Genomic DNA, 16,515 nt, shown 5'->3' with positions numbered 1-16,515 from the left:
GAATATAAAAAATTCTATAAAATAATAGAAGATAGAAAAATTTTTATCAAATATTTATTATTCAAAATTATTAATTGTCATATATTTGTTAACCATATTAAGTAATTTCGTAGTTTTTATTTAAGGAAAGAATTGAAAATATTCTTCTATACACTATTAATTAATTTCATAGTTAGTTTAATAAAAAATATAATATAAAGTGTGATGGACCAACCTATTTTTCTAAAGATTCTATGAGTTAATATAGTGATGACACGTAACTACCAAAATATGTTGTAATGCTCCAAGATTAATATACAAAGAATGAGGCCCGGTTATATACTATCTTTTTTGTAATAATATAAATCTAAATATTAAATTATCAAGGTTTGTAAACATAAAATTAACATTTCCTAAAATATGATATTGATTACATTGTAAGTGGAAATAAAACGAGCATATTAGAACAAAACATATCAAATACAAAAATTGGCAAAAAGGATTAAGAAATCCCTCAATTTTATGATGAGTTTGTCAAACTTCAATGTAAAGTGTAAATTATTGAACTTTACGATGAGTTGGATTTTAAACACAGCGGATGAATCAGCAACCACGTAAGCATTGTTGCTGACTCAGCATCCACATAAGCAAACAAATATGTTTTTGACTGAAACCATCGTCGTCGCGTCGTTTGACTAGCCAAAAAAAAAAAAAAAATCAGACGGAGGCGATGGTTGAATGGGAGAGAACGAAGCACACGTGTCTCAGACTCGTACTCTCCGGCACCGATCCGATATTCGTCAAAGGCACTTGGCATCCCTCTCGGTTCGATATCTCCATCACCGATGGCTCCTCCTCTTGGCTTTGCAACGGTACAAATCCACACGATTCGAATCTGTTTTTTTTTTTTTTTTCTTCCTATGAACTGATTTTTTTTATTCTTATCGGTTTGATCGGAATTGAAGCGACGGAGGAGGAGGTGGCGGAGCGGGCGGCGCAGTGGGACCAGCCGGTGTCGGAGTATCTCCAGCTCGCCGAGCAGTACTTAGGGTTTCAGCAGCCTAACTCGATCTACAGCTTCTCCGACGCTCTTGAGGGATCTAAACGGGTTAGTTCGATATGCTCTCTAGTGATGATAATGATTTTGCTGAAGGAATGGTATCTGGTTACAGCTGTCATGGACGTTTGAGAAGGAAGGGACTAAACTGGAGTGGAGGTGGAAATGTAAACCATCACATGAGAGCAAGAAGATCACTGTTGGGATCTTGAATTTTCTTATGGAGGCTAACATAAGGCTAAGTGTATGTTCTTTGACTTTCTTGGGAATGAATATTATGAATTGGACCTTAAGTCCTTTGGTCTATGTTTATTCTGATTGATAAAATACTCCACAGGAAGAAGTTGTGAACAAGACAAGATCTTTTGAGAAGATGGAAAGTGAAGCTGAGAAATGCCTAGCGCAAGGTGAAAGACTCTTCAGTGAAAAAATGGAGTTTGAGGATGCAACTTACGCAAAGGCATGTGTACTACTATCATTCTTCATTGCTTAAACGAGAGATGTCTTTGTGCAAAGTATGTTGTCGTGTTTTTGCACTGATCTCACTCTCTTTTTTTGTCGATGTAGTTCATTTCTGTGTTAAATGCAAAGAAGGCAAAACTCAGAGCACTAAGGGACAGAGAAGTTTCAGGGAAAGAAGTTGCAGAGGAAGAGGAAGAGTCCACGGACAAAGGTGAAAGCTCTGAGAGTGGAAGAAGCGACAATGAGCATAGTGAAGAAGAAGCCTCAAAGAAGGCAGCAACAACAACCAGCAGAGGCCGTGGCAGGAAGAGAGCTGCACGCAGTTGAGAAGTTAATAGCTAGGACAAGATGTGTGTCTTCACTTCACACAAACAAAAGTAGCTCATGTTATGTCGAAACATCATCGTAGGTGCACGTTGATCCCATCTCTCACGTTTTCCTCAAATTTTGTACTCCGCTAACGTGTTCTCGTCTCGTCAAGTGTTGTTTGTCTTTGTAAAGTTGTAATGGTCTCACCGTTGTGTTATATGGTTTTATGTTGACTGACAATGTTTCTTAGTTATCATTCTTCAGCAAAATCTAGAAAAATCATGTTTTAGTGTTTTGCATCAAATCCCAATTATAGCCATCAGTCCATGTAATGTATCTTTGATTGAGTATATTTATATATGGTTTTTCGGAAGATTTGAATGTTACTATACAGCATATGACATACAATATAAACTAGGTGATTTCCGTGCATGAACACGGATATAAACATTTACAAAACAATAAAATTATTATAATTGATTAACTTTGTATTTCTAATTATTGATAAGTTTAAATTATTTTTTAGTTTGTATATTAGAAAAAAAAATATAACACTGTTTTAAACTACGTCATTACGTTATCTTAATTAAATACTAGAGCTTGACCCGCGCACCCGCGCAGGTGTTAGTTTTTTGATAAATGAATATTTATTTGTATAAGTGATAATATATATTTTAAAATTTATCCGTTTAATTTTTTTTAATATGACATTTATAAACACAATAATTTTATAGTTTATATTGAGTAGTTTTATTTTATCATGTAAACCCTTAATTATATCATCCATTTATTTAGAATACGACCTGTAAAATCACACAAATGTATTTTTATTTTTTATGGATCAAAATTTTATGATTATATATAATAAAATTATTGTATAAACTGTTTTTATGGATCAAAATTTTATGATTATGTATAATGAAATTGAAATTGTTGTATACTATTTATTATGTATATGTGGAATTAGTAAAATAATTACCGTATAATGTATGTAATTACGAAATGTATATATGGAATTAATTATTTTCAAATACACATATGTATAATAAAAAGAAAAAGACAAAAAATATTAAAAGTTAGGTTTATTAATTATTGTTGCCATGATTTTTTAGTTAGAATTTGATTTTGGAAATACATTAATTGAAGAGAAAAGACAAAAATCCTAAAAGATAGGTTAATTAATAACTTCAGTGGCATGCCATTGTAAATATAGTGGAAAACTAAGGGATAATCTAATTTTGTACTCCTATTTTAATAGATTAGATATGATGTTGGGTATAATGATTTGGATCGATTAAGTTATTTTTGGTATGTTGAGTTGTATATTTTTTCAGTTGAATTTTAATTATACTAAATCAGATTATATATAATTTAATTTACATTCTAAGATTTGTAAATATGTATTTTTAAATTGATATATTTTGTTTTGGCTTAAATTTATGAGAAAAACTTTAAGTGTTGATCAGAAGTTGTATAAGTGAATCAAATTTGAAATCTTTTAAAAACACGTGGATCATTAGAGTTTTAGAATGTAATAGCAACCTAATTAATTTTATCAAATACCACATTCATAAGAAAACAATTTCTAATGGAATCGGATTTGAGATAATTACTTGTTTATTTTTATAGATATTGAAACATTCACATAGTATTAGGCTTGAGAATCTGTAATTATGAAAAAAAATTGTACCCGTCATATTCTCCGTCATATGGCTGGAAGAGTATTGTATCTGATAGATCTCTGGTTAGCAAAAAAACTAATTAAAAAGGTGGGAACAGGGTCATCCATATCCGTATGGAATGACCCATAGCTTCCAACTACTCGCCCGAGACCAGCAAACAAAATTCAACAAAACAGTTACCCGAACCTTACAGTGGACACTCTCATTAACTCAGACTCACGAACGTGGAATTCTCAGGTGATTCGAAGTTTGGTGGACCCACAAGATGTGAACATTATCAAAAAAATACCATTGAGTAAGACTCAGGTGGTGGATAGGAATCAATGGTATTTAACTAATAATGGAAAATACACAGTAAAGTCGGGATATCAAGTAGAACGAGTTTATTCAGACAGGGATAAATCATTAATATTTTTTGGACCCAATGTGGATATATTGAAAGCATTTTGTTGGAAGGTACGATGTCCACCAAAAATGAAACATTTCTTATGGCAATTGATCTCAGGATGTATAGCGGTAAAGAAAAATCTGAAAGCGAGAGGGATGCAAGAGGACATATCTTGTGATAGATGTGGCACCCTAGAAGAATCAACAAATCATGTATTTTTTGAATGTCCACCAGCGAGACAAGTTTGGGCACTTTTCAAGATACCATCAAACCCGGCTAACTTTCCTACTGATTCTCTCTTCACAAATATGGATCACCTTTTTTGGAGAGTACTTCTACGGATGGATGATCATCATTTTGCATGGATTTTATGGTATATTTGGTAAGAGAGGAACAACAAAATGTTTAGTAATATTGACATTGATCCCGGTGAAACGCAAAGAATAGTAGAAACAGAGTTCACACTTTGGACTGAAGCACGCCTACTGAACACACAACGGGCAGCACAGTCAGTAGAGGTAAGGAATTTACAATCTATTCAGGGGAGATGATGTTTCACAGATGGTTCATGAAAAGATAAGAATATTTACTCATGATAGTACCCTTAAGGGGTTCGATGGTCTGATGGGAGCAAGAAATGTTAGGGCATCTTTATCATTTCTCCACGTGGAGATAGAGGCAATAATATGGACGATGGAGTGTATGAGGAATCTGCATCAATTTCAGGTCACATTTGCTACGGATTGTTCCCAACTGGTGAAGATGGTTTCAAAACCAGGAGATGGTTTGGAACCAGAAGAATGACCAGCATTTGAAGTTATCTGGAAGACATAAAGTTTTCGAAGATAAGTTTCAGCAGCTCAGAAATCATTCATGTATCTCGAACGGCGAATTCAAGGACGGATAGTTTAATACGCAGTTCCAAAAAACAACCGTCTTTTGTCATTCACATGGATGTAGAGCTACCAGTTTAGTTCACAGAGTCAGTATGAGTCTGTATTTGATGACAAAAAAAAATTGTACAAAATTATAAGAGAAAATGTTTCACATAAGAGATTGAATAATTATCCAAAAAGTAAATATTATTTTAGAAAATTTATAATTAAGAAAAAACTAATTTCTTTAGTGGATTAAAAGTAAATACTGATTTGGTAACTAAATTGATTTTTTCTTATGAAAAAAAGTTATTATGTTTAAAATGAAAAATATTTAACTAACATTATTAACAATCGTAGAAAACGTTATTAAATTGGGATTTATATAAAAGGAAATCTCTTATTGTCAAATTACATTTTAAGTATAACAAACTGCTACGTATTTTTACTTTTAAGATATTTCCTTTTTGATACAAAATTTCTTTATGATATTGATATGATTATATATATGTACATATATATATTAAAATGAAAATAAAAATAATTTATAAATACTTTTTAAAAATATAATTATTTTCGTTTTTACATAAGAAAAAAATTATTAATAAAAACTAAAATATAAATTTTGATAATGACAATTACAAAATAATATTAATTTATTAAGGTTAATAACGTAATAAGCCATCGTGAGAATTACGTGAGCGCGACACATAGAAAACTGATTTTTTAAATAATGACAATAATAACTATAATCTTTACAATAATAACTATAATCTTAAATAATAACAATAATAACTATAATAAGGAAAGTTCACAATATAATCTTGATTTTTAAAGTAAAGAAATAATATTTCCTTTTAAAAAAGTACTCTTAAACAACATAATATATATTTTAAAAGTATTAAGCTTTTATTTAAATCAATCTATTCTAACACTATCACAAAACAATTTAAATAACACAAACTGAGATATCTTTAATGAATAAATTTTAATTTAATCTTTATTTTTATGTTCCCTTTTATATTTTTTAAATAACATATATGATAAAGAAAATATTTATAAAACTTAAAATGAAAATGTTTTTTTATATATATAATGTGATTTCATAAAAAGGAAAGTAAATAATCTTGATATTAAAGTAAAGATTTAATCTTCCTTTTTAGAATGTATATGTTATATTCTTATGAAATTTTGTACCTATTATCACTTTATTTTTGAAAATTAACATATACCAAATTACTAAGTTCTATAAAATTAACATAGTCATGTGGCTATTTACAACTAGCCAATTCATAAATATATATACACATCTAAGATGAAAACCAAACTAATGCAATGAATACAATAACTATGATTTGGTTGAATTGTATTAGAAATAGTTATACTTAAATTTGATGGAATATCTATATATATATATATATATAAAAAAATATGTTTGACTCCCTCCTGTGATGCCACGTCATCAAGTCGTGCGTTATGGGAGTGACACGTGTTCCATTTTATATTTGGAACCAAAATAAAATAAAAATCTGCCGGGGGTAATTGAACCCAACACCTCCAGCTCTGGTAATTTCTCTTAGAACCACTAGGCTAAAGTCACTTTTTATAAATATGTGGTCGCGAAAATACTTATTATCGTGTTGGCTGGAAGTCCATGCTTCTTCTGCTTGTGGCCAGGGCCGGCATTGAACTGGCGTCAAGATGAAGATCGTGAAGTTAAAAACTTTGCTCCAAACAGTTTTGCAATGTTTCCAACCTTTATAACTTGATGCATATAATATATATCAAAATACATTTGTTGTACACGTTTATATTTGTTTTGCTTTTAAAAGAAGGTATTGCAGTTATAAATATTTGGTGCCAGTGAAGTAATGGTTCAAAAACCTCTATACATATGTCATTTTAAAATAACACCCAACTTCTATATATAGATACATATGTCCATGTTATATTCTAGACTAAATATTTTCTCTTTTAAAAATATAGAAAACAGTTTTTTTTTAGTCTACAAGAAAATGTTGTAGAGCAAGTATGCATTATACAAAATAATATATATTTAAAATCCATACGCAAAAACATAAAAGTTGATATAGGCCTCTTTCTGACACATGCAGACTCCACTATGAATAAGAATTAAAAAAAAAACAGTATTGTCATCAAACTTTATCACAAATCCACATTTGTACGTCTATAATTATGAGTTGGACAATTAGTTAATTTGATACAATACCAAAGCAAGAATAATCGAAAAAACAACTATACCACCGCATACTAATAAGTAACACATAACAGATAACCAAATTCTTGAATCTTAAAACAAATTTCAACTCGAGCATTTAGTGAATATCAAATTAACTAATATCCCGCCCGTAGGGCGGACCGACCCTAGTATGTAATACAATATACCCACAAATGAGTAACCAGACAAATCCAAATTTTTTTATACAAAGTCAAGCAATGTATAAAAACTTAAATATAAATTTTGATAAAAACAATTAAAAAATAATATTAATTCATTAAGGTTAATAATGTAATAAACCATCGTGAGAATTAACATGAGCGCAATACATAGGAAATTGATTTCTTAAATAATGTTATAGAGATTCTATAAATTAATATTTAATAAATTTATGCACATTAAATTAATAATTATTTTTGGCCACGAGTTAGACCGGTTTAAAATATGACACAAATCGATAAGATAACAATACAATTAACTATTTTATATAAAACATATATGTGGAAAATAAAATGTAAAAAATTATAAATTAAAAAAGTACCTTAGTACCAAGATTCTTAATTTATAGAGTTTTACTTTTATGTTTCTTTTATTTTACGATTTTTTTATTTGTAGAGGATTTGCAAATATGTTAGATTGTCTTTTTGACTCAAGTTTTGAAAATAGGAAACTGATATATAAATGTAAAATTAGGTTTATCTCGGTTGTAGCTTGCTTTCGCTCTCCATCTCTCGTCCTTATATTATCAAGAGACTTTTGACTTGTAGAGTTAATTAATCACAGGTAGCTATGCAGTGGAGTAGCCTTCCAGAGGATTTGGTAGAGGATATACTCTCTAGGGTTTCTGCTACACCTTTGGTACGACTCCGAGAAACATCGAAACAATGGAACGCTATATTGAAAAGTGGGAGCTTCGCTATGATGCACGCTGCTCATGCACCAAAGGAGGAGTCTCTGATGATCACGTTGATTGATCATAGGGTTTGCTTAGTAAAGATCAACCTCCATGATCCATCTGTTAAGGTTGCACCGCATGCATTATACCTGAAAGATCCTCTTTCTGATTCTTCCAAAGAAGTCGACATACGTAAAGTTTTTCACTGCCATGGCTTATTGTTATGCAGCACAAAGGACAAGAGGCTCGTGGTTTGGAATCCATGTTCAGGGGAAACCAAGTGGGTTAAACCTAGAGACACCTACAAGAAAAGCGACTACTATGCTCTTGGTTACGACAACAAATCCTCCAGCAAGCAATACAAAATTTTGAGAATGGATCGCACAGATCTCCCCCTCAACAACGTGTACGAGGTTTATGACTTCACCACTAATTTGTGGCGTGTTCTTGGTGTGGCAACTGATTGGTTTTTAGCAAAATATCGTGGCGGCATATCTGTGAAGGGAAATACTTATTGGGTTGCTACTCAAGCAGTAGAAAAGCCAAACCATGATTTCATACTTAGCTTTGATTTTTCAACAGAGATGTTTCAAAGTCTGTCTCTTCCTTATCCTTTTCGGTATGGTATATCGGCTTTATCAGTGGTCAGAGAAGAGCAACTTTGTCTCTTAGGTGCTCACCCTGACATATATTTTTGGAATGGGGGCATACCTTTATCATGTTTACAAGTATGGGTGATAACTAGTACTGGATCATGGAACAAGTCCCAAGCAGTGTATAACACAAGGAGATATCCGTCTTCTAAGGGGATGAGTTTTTTGGCAGATGAGCAGAACAAAGTTGTAGTGTTTTTAAACACCAACAACACGTTACACGTTATGCGACAAAATAAACACATACTAGAGAAACATCTTGGTGGAAATTCCTCACTTCTTCTGAATTATGTACCAAGTTTGGCACAAATCCAACATGCTACACTTCCTGGAGGACGCAAAAGGAAAGCACCAAGTACCTGACTTGTAATTGTCACACTAATCTATCAGTTGTGTCTCTTTTCCTTGTGTATTTAAAAAAATGAATTTAAGGTTTAAGATAATAGTGCACCTGACATAATGATTATTATGTTGAGATATAAACATCTTTGACTACGATGACAAGATGACTCTTTATACTAAGATGACACTAATCTTATCTAGTTCAGATGTTTTTTTTCTTTTTGGGTCTTTTCATGCATGACAAGATAACTCTTTATACTATTACTAGGTCTTGCTTATCTAGTTTTTTTTCGATATACAAGAACATGTTTTAAAACGTGATGTTATGTAAGCATATATAATATTAGTTAGGCAGAAAGAAAAGTATAATACGTTTCTTCCAGAATTGAATAAAGTTGTCAATCCTAAGAAACATATCTTAAAGATATAAGTTCTGATTCATCATGTCCATTGCCAAAACATAGCCTTTTTCTTTTTCCCAAACCTCCTGTTTGATTCAGAGTTTTTAAAACAGAGACTCTGTTTTCTTCTCTGTTTCTCCCCTGTTTATCTCCTCTGTATCTTACAAAAACCAACCATCTATAATACTAAATCACAAACATATATACAAACTCATTCGGAGATACATGGACTGATGGTTATAAATTTTATTTAATGTAAAACATGATTTTCAAGATTTTGTTAAAGACCGATAACTAAGAAACATAGACAGTCAGCATAAACCATATAACACAATGCATTCTTTGTTTTTGTAATGGTATCTTTGTCGTCACTAGAAGCAGGAGAAGACCCACAATAATGAAATGGATAGTGATTGGACGTGTCTTCGCATAAACAAATGTAGTTCATGGCAAAATTATGTCGAAACAAACCTAAACACATCATGGGTGCACGTTTATCTTGTTCACGTCAAGTATTAGTTTTTTTTTTCCCCCAAATTGAAATCATATATATACTAACTTGGTTCCATACAACAAGACAGTCAAGCAACACAGCTTGCTTCACAACCACTACAAAAAATGGGTTAGAAAGACTAATCCAACTACACATCAACGCCTACAAAGGCGGAAACCAAAAAATCAACAAACTAATTAGTTAACACCAGATGCACTTCTGTCATTCGCATAGAGATGATCCAACCATCTTGGATGACCAGCAGCTACATAAGACTGAATGAGACCTAAGTTCCTCACGTCAAGTATTAGTCTTTGTAGTTTCATATTTTATTTTTGTGGTTTTTTTTCTAAGAAACATTGCCGGTTTTATAAGTTGTCATGGTATCACCATTATGTTATATGGTTTATGTTGACTATGTTTCTTAGAACGGAGGGTATATTTCTCTTTAAAAATATAATTTTTCAAAATGAAACCCTTCTGATTCAAGTGAGAGACAGGAAATTACTATCAGTTAAAAGTATCCATCAATTTTCTCCTCTAAGATAAGATAAGATACTTGGATGAACTATACTTCCATCTGTGTATTCATGAGTCAAGTAATTAATACTTAAATTGATTATATGCGTATATTTTCATTTATAAATTTGATTAAGTATTGTTTGGGAATTAGAAGAAGATGCAGAGTCTCTGTTTATGGAAAGAAATAGAGGAGACAACTAGAGGAGAAACAGAAAACAAAACAGTTGCAGAGTCTCTGTTTGAAGATCCTGAGTGAAACATAAGGTTTAGGGAAATTCTGTAGAACAATTTGTCATGAGTGACTTTTGTAAAGCCAAACTCTTGTGGAAATATAAAATCGGCCAAAATGTTAAGACTTACTGTTGCAGCGTGCTATGCAAGTTACCATAAGGATTCTGCTTGACAAATGGTGTAAAGAGGCTCGTATTTTAGAGAAGCCAACAACAAGACTCTTGTAGAACTTATGAATTGATGATTTTCATTACACGTATACAAGAGTTTACATATGCATTACAAGAGAACTTTGGAAAAGATCGTATAACTCAAGATAACCATAAATCTGTACGAATGATTTTCTTTAACACTGGATCACTATCTATAATAATTATATATGTCTATCCAATATTTCCCCTAAAAATGGACGTGTTTTTTAGTCAGGCGAATCTTCATCTCCTGCCAACTTTTATATAAGTAAATAGATTTATATTTGATTGGATCAATCCGGTTTACTTCATCTGCAGGTTTTGCCCGGTCTCTCTTCGTTATTGATGTTTTTGTTCACTATAACTTGGTTAACGGTCTTGAAATCATCGTTTTCTTTCTTTAACTCGTGGCATTGTACCTCTATCTCTTACAAGAAACATACTAATGACAGTCTACGCAAAAGCTTTTATATAATGTTAGTTGCAATATTGCTCTTAATCTTAAACCTTAAATTCATTTAGAAAAACACACACACAAGGAAAAAAAAAAGACAATTGGATAGATTCGTGTCACAAATACCCTTTCACGTGCTTGGTGCTTTCCTTTTGCGTCCTCCAGGAAGTGTAGCTTCTTGAATTTGAGCCAAACTTGGTACATAATTCAGAAGAACAGAGGATTTTCCACCAAGATGTTTCTCTAGTATGTGTTTATTTTGTCGCATAACGTGTAAAATGCTTTTGGTGTTTAAAAACACTACAACTTGGTTCTGCTCGTCTGCCAAAAAACTCATCCCCTTAGAAAACGGATAACTAGTTGTATTATACAATGCTAGGAACTTGTTCCATGATCCAGTACTAGTTATCACCCATACTTGTAAATCTGAAAAACTTGCACCATCATCCATATAAAGCATGTGACGTTTAGCACCTAAGAGACAAAGTTGCTCTTCTCTCACCACTGATAAAGACGATATACCATACGGAAAAGGATGAGGAAGAGACATATTTTGGAACATCTCGGTTGAAAAATCAAAGCTTAGTATGAAATCATGGTATGGCTTCTCTGCTGCTTGAGTAGCAACCCAATAAGTATTTCCCTTCACAGATATGCCACCACGATATTTTGCTAAAAACCAATCAGTAGCCACACCAAGAACACGCCACGAATTAGAGGTGAAGTCATAAATCTCGTACACGTTCTTATTTGGTCTATCTTGACGATCCAACCTCAAGATTTTGTATTGCTTGCTGGAGGATTTGTTGTCATAACCGAGAGCATAGTAGTCGGTTTTCTTGTAGCTGTCTCTAGGTTTAACCCACTTGGTTTCCCCTGAACATGGATTCCAAACCACGAGTCTCTTGTCCTTTGTGGTGCATAACAATAAGCTATCGCAGTGAAAAACGTTACGTATGTCGACTTCTTTGGAAGAATCAGAACGAGGATCTTTCAGGTATAATGCATGAGGTGCAACCTTAACAGATGGATCATGGAGGTTGATCTTTACTAAGCAAACCCTATGATCAATCAACGTGATCATCAGAGACTCCTCCTTTGGTGCATGAGCAGCGTGCATCTTAGCGAAGCTCCCACTTTTCAATTTAGCGTTCCATTGTTTCGATGTTTCTCGGAGTCGTACCAAAGGTATAGCAGAAACCCTAGAGAGTATATCCTCAACCAAATCCCCCGGAAGGCTTCTCCAATGCATATCTACTTGTGATTAATTAACTCTACAAATCAAAAATCTCTTAATAGTATAAGAAGGGAGATGGAGCGAGAAAGCAAGCTACAACCGAGAAAGACCTAATTTTTCCTTTTATGTATATCGGTTTCCTATTTTCAAAACTTGTGTAAAAAGACAATATAACATATTTGCACCAAGAAGTACTCTACAAATCAAAAATAAAAATTAAATAAAAGAAGAATATATCATAGTAAATATTCAAGTTTTCGAATAATCATATATAAATATATGCACTGATACACATACACAAAAAACATGTTCATGTTTATTCTTGTTTGAAAAGAAGTGGTTTCACCTCTTTGCCTAGAACCCAAACATTGTAAATAGTCCTTATCAGCGTGAATTGAATCCATGTGGCAGTAGTTACAGCCGTAACCCCTTTACTACTAGCCAACTTGATGTTGGTACCATATTCATGAACATAAGCAGCGACCAGACGGATCTTTGTCGTAACTAGAAGCCACAATAATGAACTGGATATAGCAGCCACAACAGGTATCGACCTAATGTGTCTTGTGGACTGGTGATCGGACATGTCTTCACAGTTAACTTCATACAAACAAACGTAGTTCATGGCAAAATTATGTCGAAACAAAACTAAAAACAAGATAGACGTCATATTTTGTACTCTGCTAACTAGTTCACGTCAAGATTAGTCTCCTGTTTTGAGGGTTTTTTCTACGAAACATTGTCGATTGTATAAGTTGTAATGGTATCACCATTGTGTTTTATGATTTATGTTGGAATCCACAAATTGTTAAAAACCAGTTTGTCAAATAAGAGCCGATTTTGCTTGGGTTGTACTGTTTGCGGGCTCCATTGACATGTGGCGGCCCGCGATTAGTTTATTTTTAATTTTTTTTTTAAATCAGACAAAAACAAGAAAAGTAAGAACCATAAATGAAGTTTTAACGTTAATCATACTCTTAGTAATTGGTCAAATGATCAAGATTTTTTGTTGTTTTAATTATTATTATTTTTGTTATGACCTGCATGTTTAAGTAAGTAACTACGTTTTTGGACAGGTGTTGAAGTGCGTGGTGCTTCTAGAAAATCTGTATGTACTTATAAGAATATTGATATCAAGTCTATATATAAGAGATTAATCAAGGATCATAACGGTTAGTCTGATCTTGAAAGGCATCAGATAATCTGCTCTGAAAAAGTATGCACTTTGTCCATTTTATATGATGACTGATGAGTCTTGCTGGAGCCAAATCGGCATCACTCTTGGTTTTGCATCTTTACAAGCTTGATGACGAGAGGAAGAAGGTTGTTATATGTAGAGTGAAACAGCTTTGTCCTTTCCCATATGATATCACTCAATATGAGCTCAAGAGACATACAAGTAAGCATTTAGGTTTGGTTTGGCATACAACAATCTGGTATCTTCTTTTTCCCTAACATCTCTTGGGGTTTCAATTTTGTTTTTGCTTTTGATATGAAAAGATGCGGAGATAGTGTGGTTCTAAGGAAGAGGCGATGAACTTTGTCAAGAGTCAACTAAATATCTCCAAGGCTATGAAAAACAATACGAAACTTAGCCAAGGGAGATATAGACATTAAATTCTTTTCTTATGAATTGGGCAAACTACTTAGCAAATGTTAATATCGAATATAAGCGACATATGTAAAGGAAATCAGCAGAGAAGGAAGAAACACAAGTCCAATATACTGAAACATGAATTAGAAAAACTGAATTGAAGTTGCTCTCTTCTTCTACTCGAAGTAGATGTGGGTTGGTGTCTTCTTCTCCTTCTTCTTGTTCTTCATCTTCTTGAAATTGTTAACTTCGATGTGATGGACAATACTCGCAGAAGCAGCCTTCTCCCTCTTCCACTTGCGTACATTGAAGAAGGATGTGGGTTTGCCTTTCCTGTCTGTGTTTAGCTGGATTGAGATTGTCAATCTCTCAATCCTCTTCTTGTTCTTGAGATAGGTTGAGAGTAGTTGTTTCCTTTCAATAGTCCTGCGATTACTCACCTGAATGTTGTTGCAACATAATAATAAGTAAAGGTTCAATATTTAGTTTCACTAAACAAATCAGGAGCACACTACCATGTTGACATGTCTCTTTCTCTCAATCAATTCCTCCTCACTGAGATGCTTCTTTCTAATCCTTCCTCCTCTTCTTCTCTCTTAAGTTTTAACATATACAAAAACAAATGTTGTATAATATTTGTGGAAACAATAAAAGATATTAAGTGCGTGTGTATACCATACCATAGTGTTACTGCTACTCGCTTGATGATTAGTGATCGCAGCCACTAAAGCAATAATTTGCGGAGTAGAGATTCTAGATCTGATCACAGTACACTCAGTAGGAACGGAGTCTAGATACTGAAACGAGCAGATACTCCATCTCAAACATAAACGTTTAGAAGAAGCGAGTATGAACATCACAACTACGTTGAGAGAGTGAATCGTTTTCATGCTTACAGTTGTTAGGCGTTTCCATCACACCATCGTTGATTCCTCCTCCTGCAACGAGCTGCATGTTCGCTTCTTCCGCTCTGTTATCCGCAAACGGAAGATTCATCGGAGGAGAAAAATCAAATGAGAAGAGACATTCAGCATTTCAGATACATAAAGAGAAAGCTATAGAGAGATGATGACTTACTCGTTAACCATTTCTCTGAGCTTCAAACGGGAGAGAGACGATGATTTATACCGGCGGGAGTCGGAACTGACCCGCACTCTATATTCTTATTTTAATATTTTTGAAATCCGTAACAGAATTTGCTTTTGGTCACTGGTTTCTTAAGTTTAACGGGTACGATGACGCCACGTCAGAATTACTATTTATCGACGGTCAGGGATTAAACTTGTTTGAAAAAATATCTACGGCGTACATTATACAATTATTTACTGCCGTCACTAAACTAAACCGAATCGTCGGAACATTTAAACGAGTCCATTCCAGGCCTAAGTCGAAGCACTTTTTTTTTTAACATCTTAACTTTATTAATTTCAAATCAATGTAACATATTACATGAAACATAAGATACATCAAACATGTTAAAAAGAACATTTAACAGAGACAGCAGTAACACGATGCTTCCTAACGCATTCGTAGGATAGGCTGATTCGCTAGCTTTCTTCCACTTTGTTCTTGGTCTTATAAGATCTTTCTTTTGGCTCTAAATTCTTGTGAGTAAATGCCTTTCTTCTTTAAAAAGATCATTGGATACGATCCATCTGTTACATCGCAATCCGTCCCTAACACTCCCGCTGCAGGAGATAACATGTTTAATTATACCTGTCCATGGTGTTGATATTCTTTTGCTTTGGGACCAATAAAGCAATAACTTCAAACCGTTTTGTTGTTGAGATATCTTCAGACTCCATGCTTTAAATCGTACACTTCCCCATTCACTCCTCTGTATTTTATTCTTAATCATCAACACCACTGAATCTTGAAGGAAAGCTTTTAGAATAAACAAGATGAGTAGCAATTGTCTGTACGACATGAACCACCAAAAGTATAACCCAATGATTATGCACCACGTTTCCAACTCTTCATGTATGAGACGCATCCATCTCTTGAAATCTCCTGGCCATGGAGGGATTTTTTGTCGATTCCTTATCTGCACAAGGCAAGATCCTTGAATGATTATATCAACTTGCAACATGTGCAAGTAAAGGCCATCGATACAGTAACTCCATAAGACTAGGAATTCCAACACCGGAGAATGATACTCCCGTAGGGAGAAGAGACGCACACCCACCGCTCGACGAAAACGCATAAGCAATGATATATCTCCGAACAATATCATAGGTGATATTCGCTGCTGGTTAAATCCGGGTGATCGCAAGTGGTGGGGTGACAACAAAACGCGATTTGGTTTTCTCCAAATCGAAAAACTTGATGTCCAATTCATCATGAATTGGTTAGATTACTAAAGTAACAATAACTAAAAGAAAAAACAGGAAACTCCGACGGCCGAAGCCGCCGGAAACTTGGATCTCCGGTGAAGAAACGAGTTTGGTGGTGGTTTTCAAAAATCGCCTATGGCCTAAGTCGAAGCACTTTTATTCTGGGCCTCTTAGCTTT

General features: G+C 33.6%; 3 protein-coding genes across 4 annotated transcripts; 2 read left to right on the top strand and 1 right to left on the bottom strand.

The window, feature by feature from the left end:
- The first annotated feature begins 640 nt into the window (after nucleotides 1-640).
- On the top strand, nucleotides 641-2,180 carry LOC103833938 (DNA repair protein XRCC4). The gene is made up of 5 exons (XM_009109987.3): nucleotides 641-851; nucleotides 945-1,087; nucleotides 1,152-1,280; nucleotides 1,374-1,496; nucleotides 1,604-2,180. Exons 1-5 carry the CDS (start codon nucleotides 710-712, stop codon nucleotides 1,823-1,825), a joined length of 759 nt encoding a protein of 252 aa, XP_009108235.1. The 5' UTR covers nucleotides 641-709; the 3' UTR covers nucleotides 1,826-2,180.
- Nucleotides 2,181-6,945: 4,765 nt separating this feature from the next.
- LOC103833927 (putative F-box protein At3g23260) lies at nucleotides 6,946-8,964 on the top strand. The gene has a single exon (XM_009109978.3). The coding sequence runs from the start codon at nucleotides 7,781-7,783 to the stop codon at nucleotides 8,900-8,902; it is 1,122 nt and encodes a 373-aa protein (XP_009108226.2). The 5' UTR covers nucleotides 6,946-7,780; the 3' UTR covers nucleotides 8,903-8,964.
- A 141-nt stretch (nucleotides 8,965-9,105) lies between these two features.
- Nucleotides 9,106-15,340, bottom strand: LOC103836191 (putative F-box protein At3g23260). 2 transcript variants are annotated; one of them, XM_033286297.1, is made up of 3 exons: nucleotides 14,685-15,340; nucleotides 14,520-14,599; nucleotides 9,106-14,444 (listed from the first exon to the last, which is right to left on the bottom strand). In XM_033286297.1, the coding sequence occupies exon 3, from the start codon at nucleotides 12,423-12,425 to the stop codon at nucleotides 11,304-11,306; it is 1,122 nt and encodes a 373-aa protein (XP_033142188.1). In that variant the 5' UTR covers nucleotides 12,426-14,444; nucleotides 14,520-14,599; nucleotides 14,685-15,340; the 3' UTR covers nucleotides 9,106-11,303. The 2 variants fall into 2 exon arrangements, with proteins under 2 accessions (XP_033142188.1, XP_033142187.1); XM_033286296.1 differs by having other exon boundaries at nucleotides 9,106-14,801; nucleotides 14,901-15,340.
- Nucleotides 15,341-16,515: the final 1,175 nt, after the last annotated feature.

Source organism: Brassica rapa, chromosome A01 (assembly GCF_000309985.2).
Source record: "Brassica rapa cultivar Chiifu-401-42 chromosome A01, CAAS_Brap_v3.01, whole genome shotgun sequence".
Taxonomy (NCBI): domain Eukaryota; kingdom Viridiplantae; phylum Streptophyta; class Magnoliopsida; order Brassicales; family Brassicaceae; genus Brassica; species Brassica rapa.
The sequence above is the reverse complement of the archived record's forward strand: the minus strand, read 5'-3'. Positions and strand labels throughout refer to the sequence as shown.

Coding starts and splice junctions, on each gene's coding strand:
- LOC103833938 (XM_009109987.3), top strand. CDS start 710: ATGGTTGAATGGGAGAGAACGAAGCACACGTGTCTCAGACTCGTACTC. Junction 1,088..1,151: donor CTCTTGAGGGATCTAAACGG/GTTAGTTCGATA, acceptor ATCTGGTTACAG/CTGTCATGGACGTTTGAGAA. Junction 1,497..1,603: donor AGGATGCAACTTACGCAAAG/GCATGTGTACTA, acceptor TTGTCGATGTAG/TTCATTTCTGTGTTAAATGC.
- LOC103833927 (XM_009109978.3), top strand. CDS start 7,781: ATGCAGTGGAGTAGCCTTCCAGAGGATTTGGTAGAGGATATACTCTCT.
- LOC103836191 (XM_033286297.1), bottom strand. CDS start 12,425: ATGCATTGGAGAAGCCTTCCGGGGGATTTGGTTGAGGATATACTCTCT.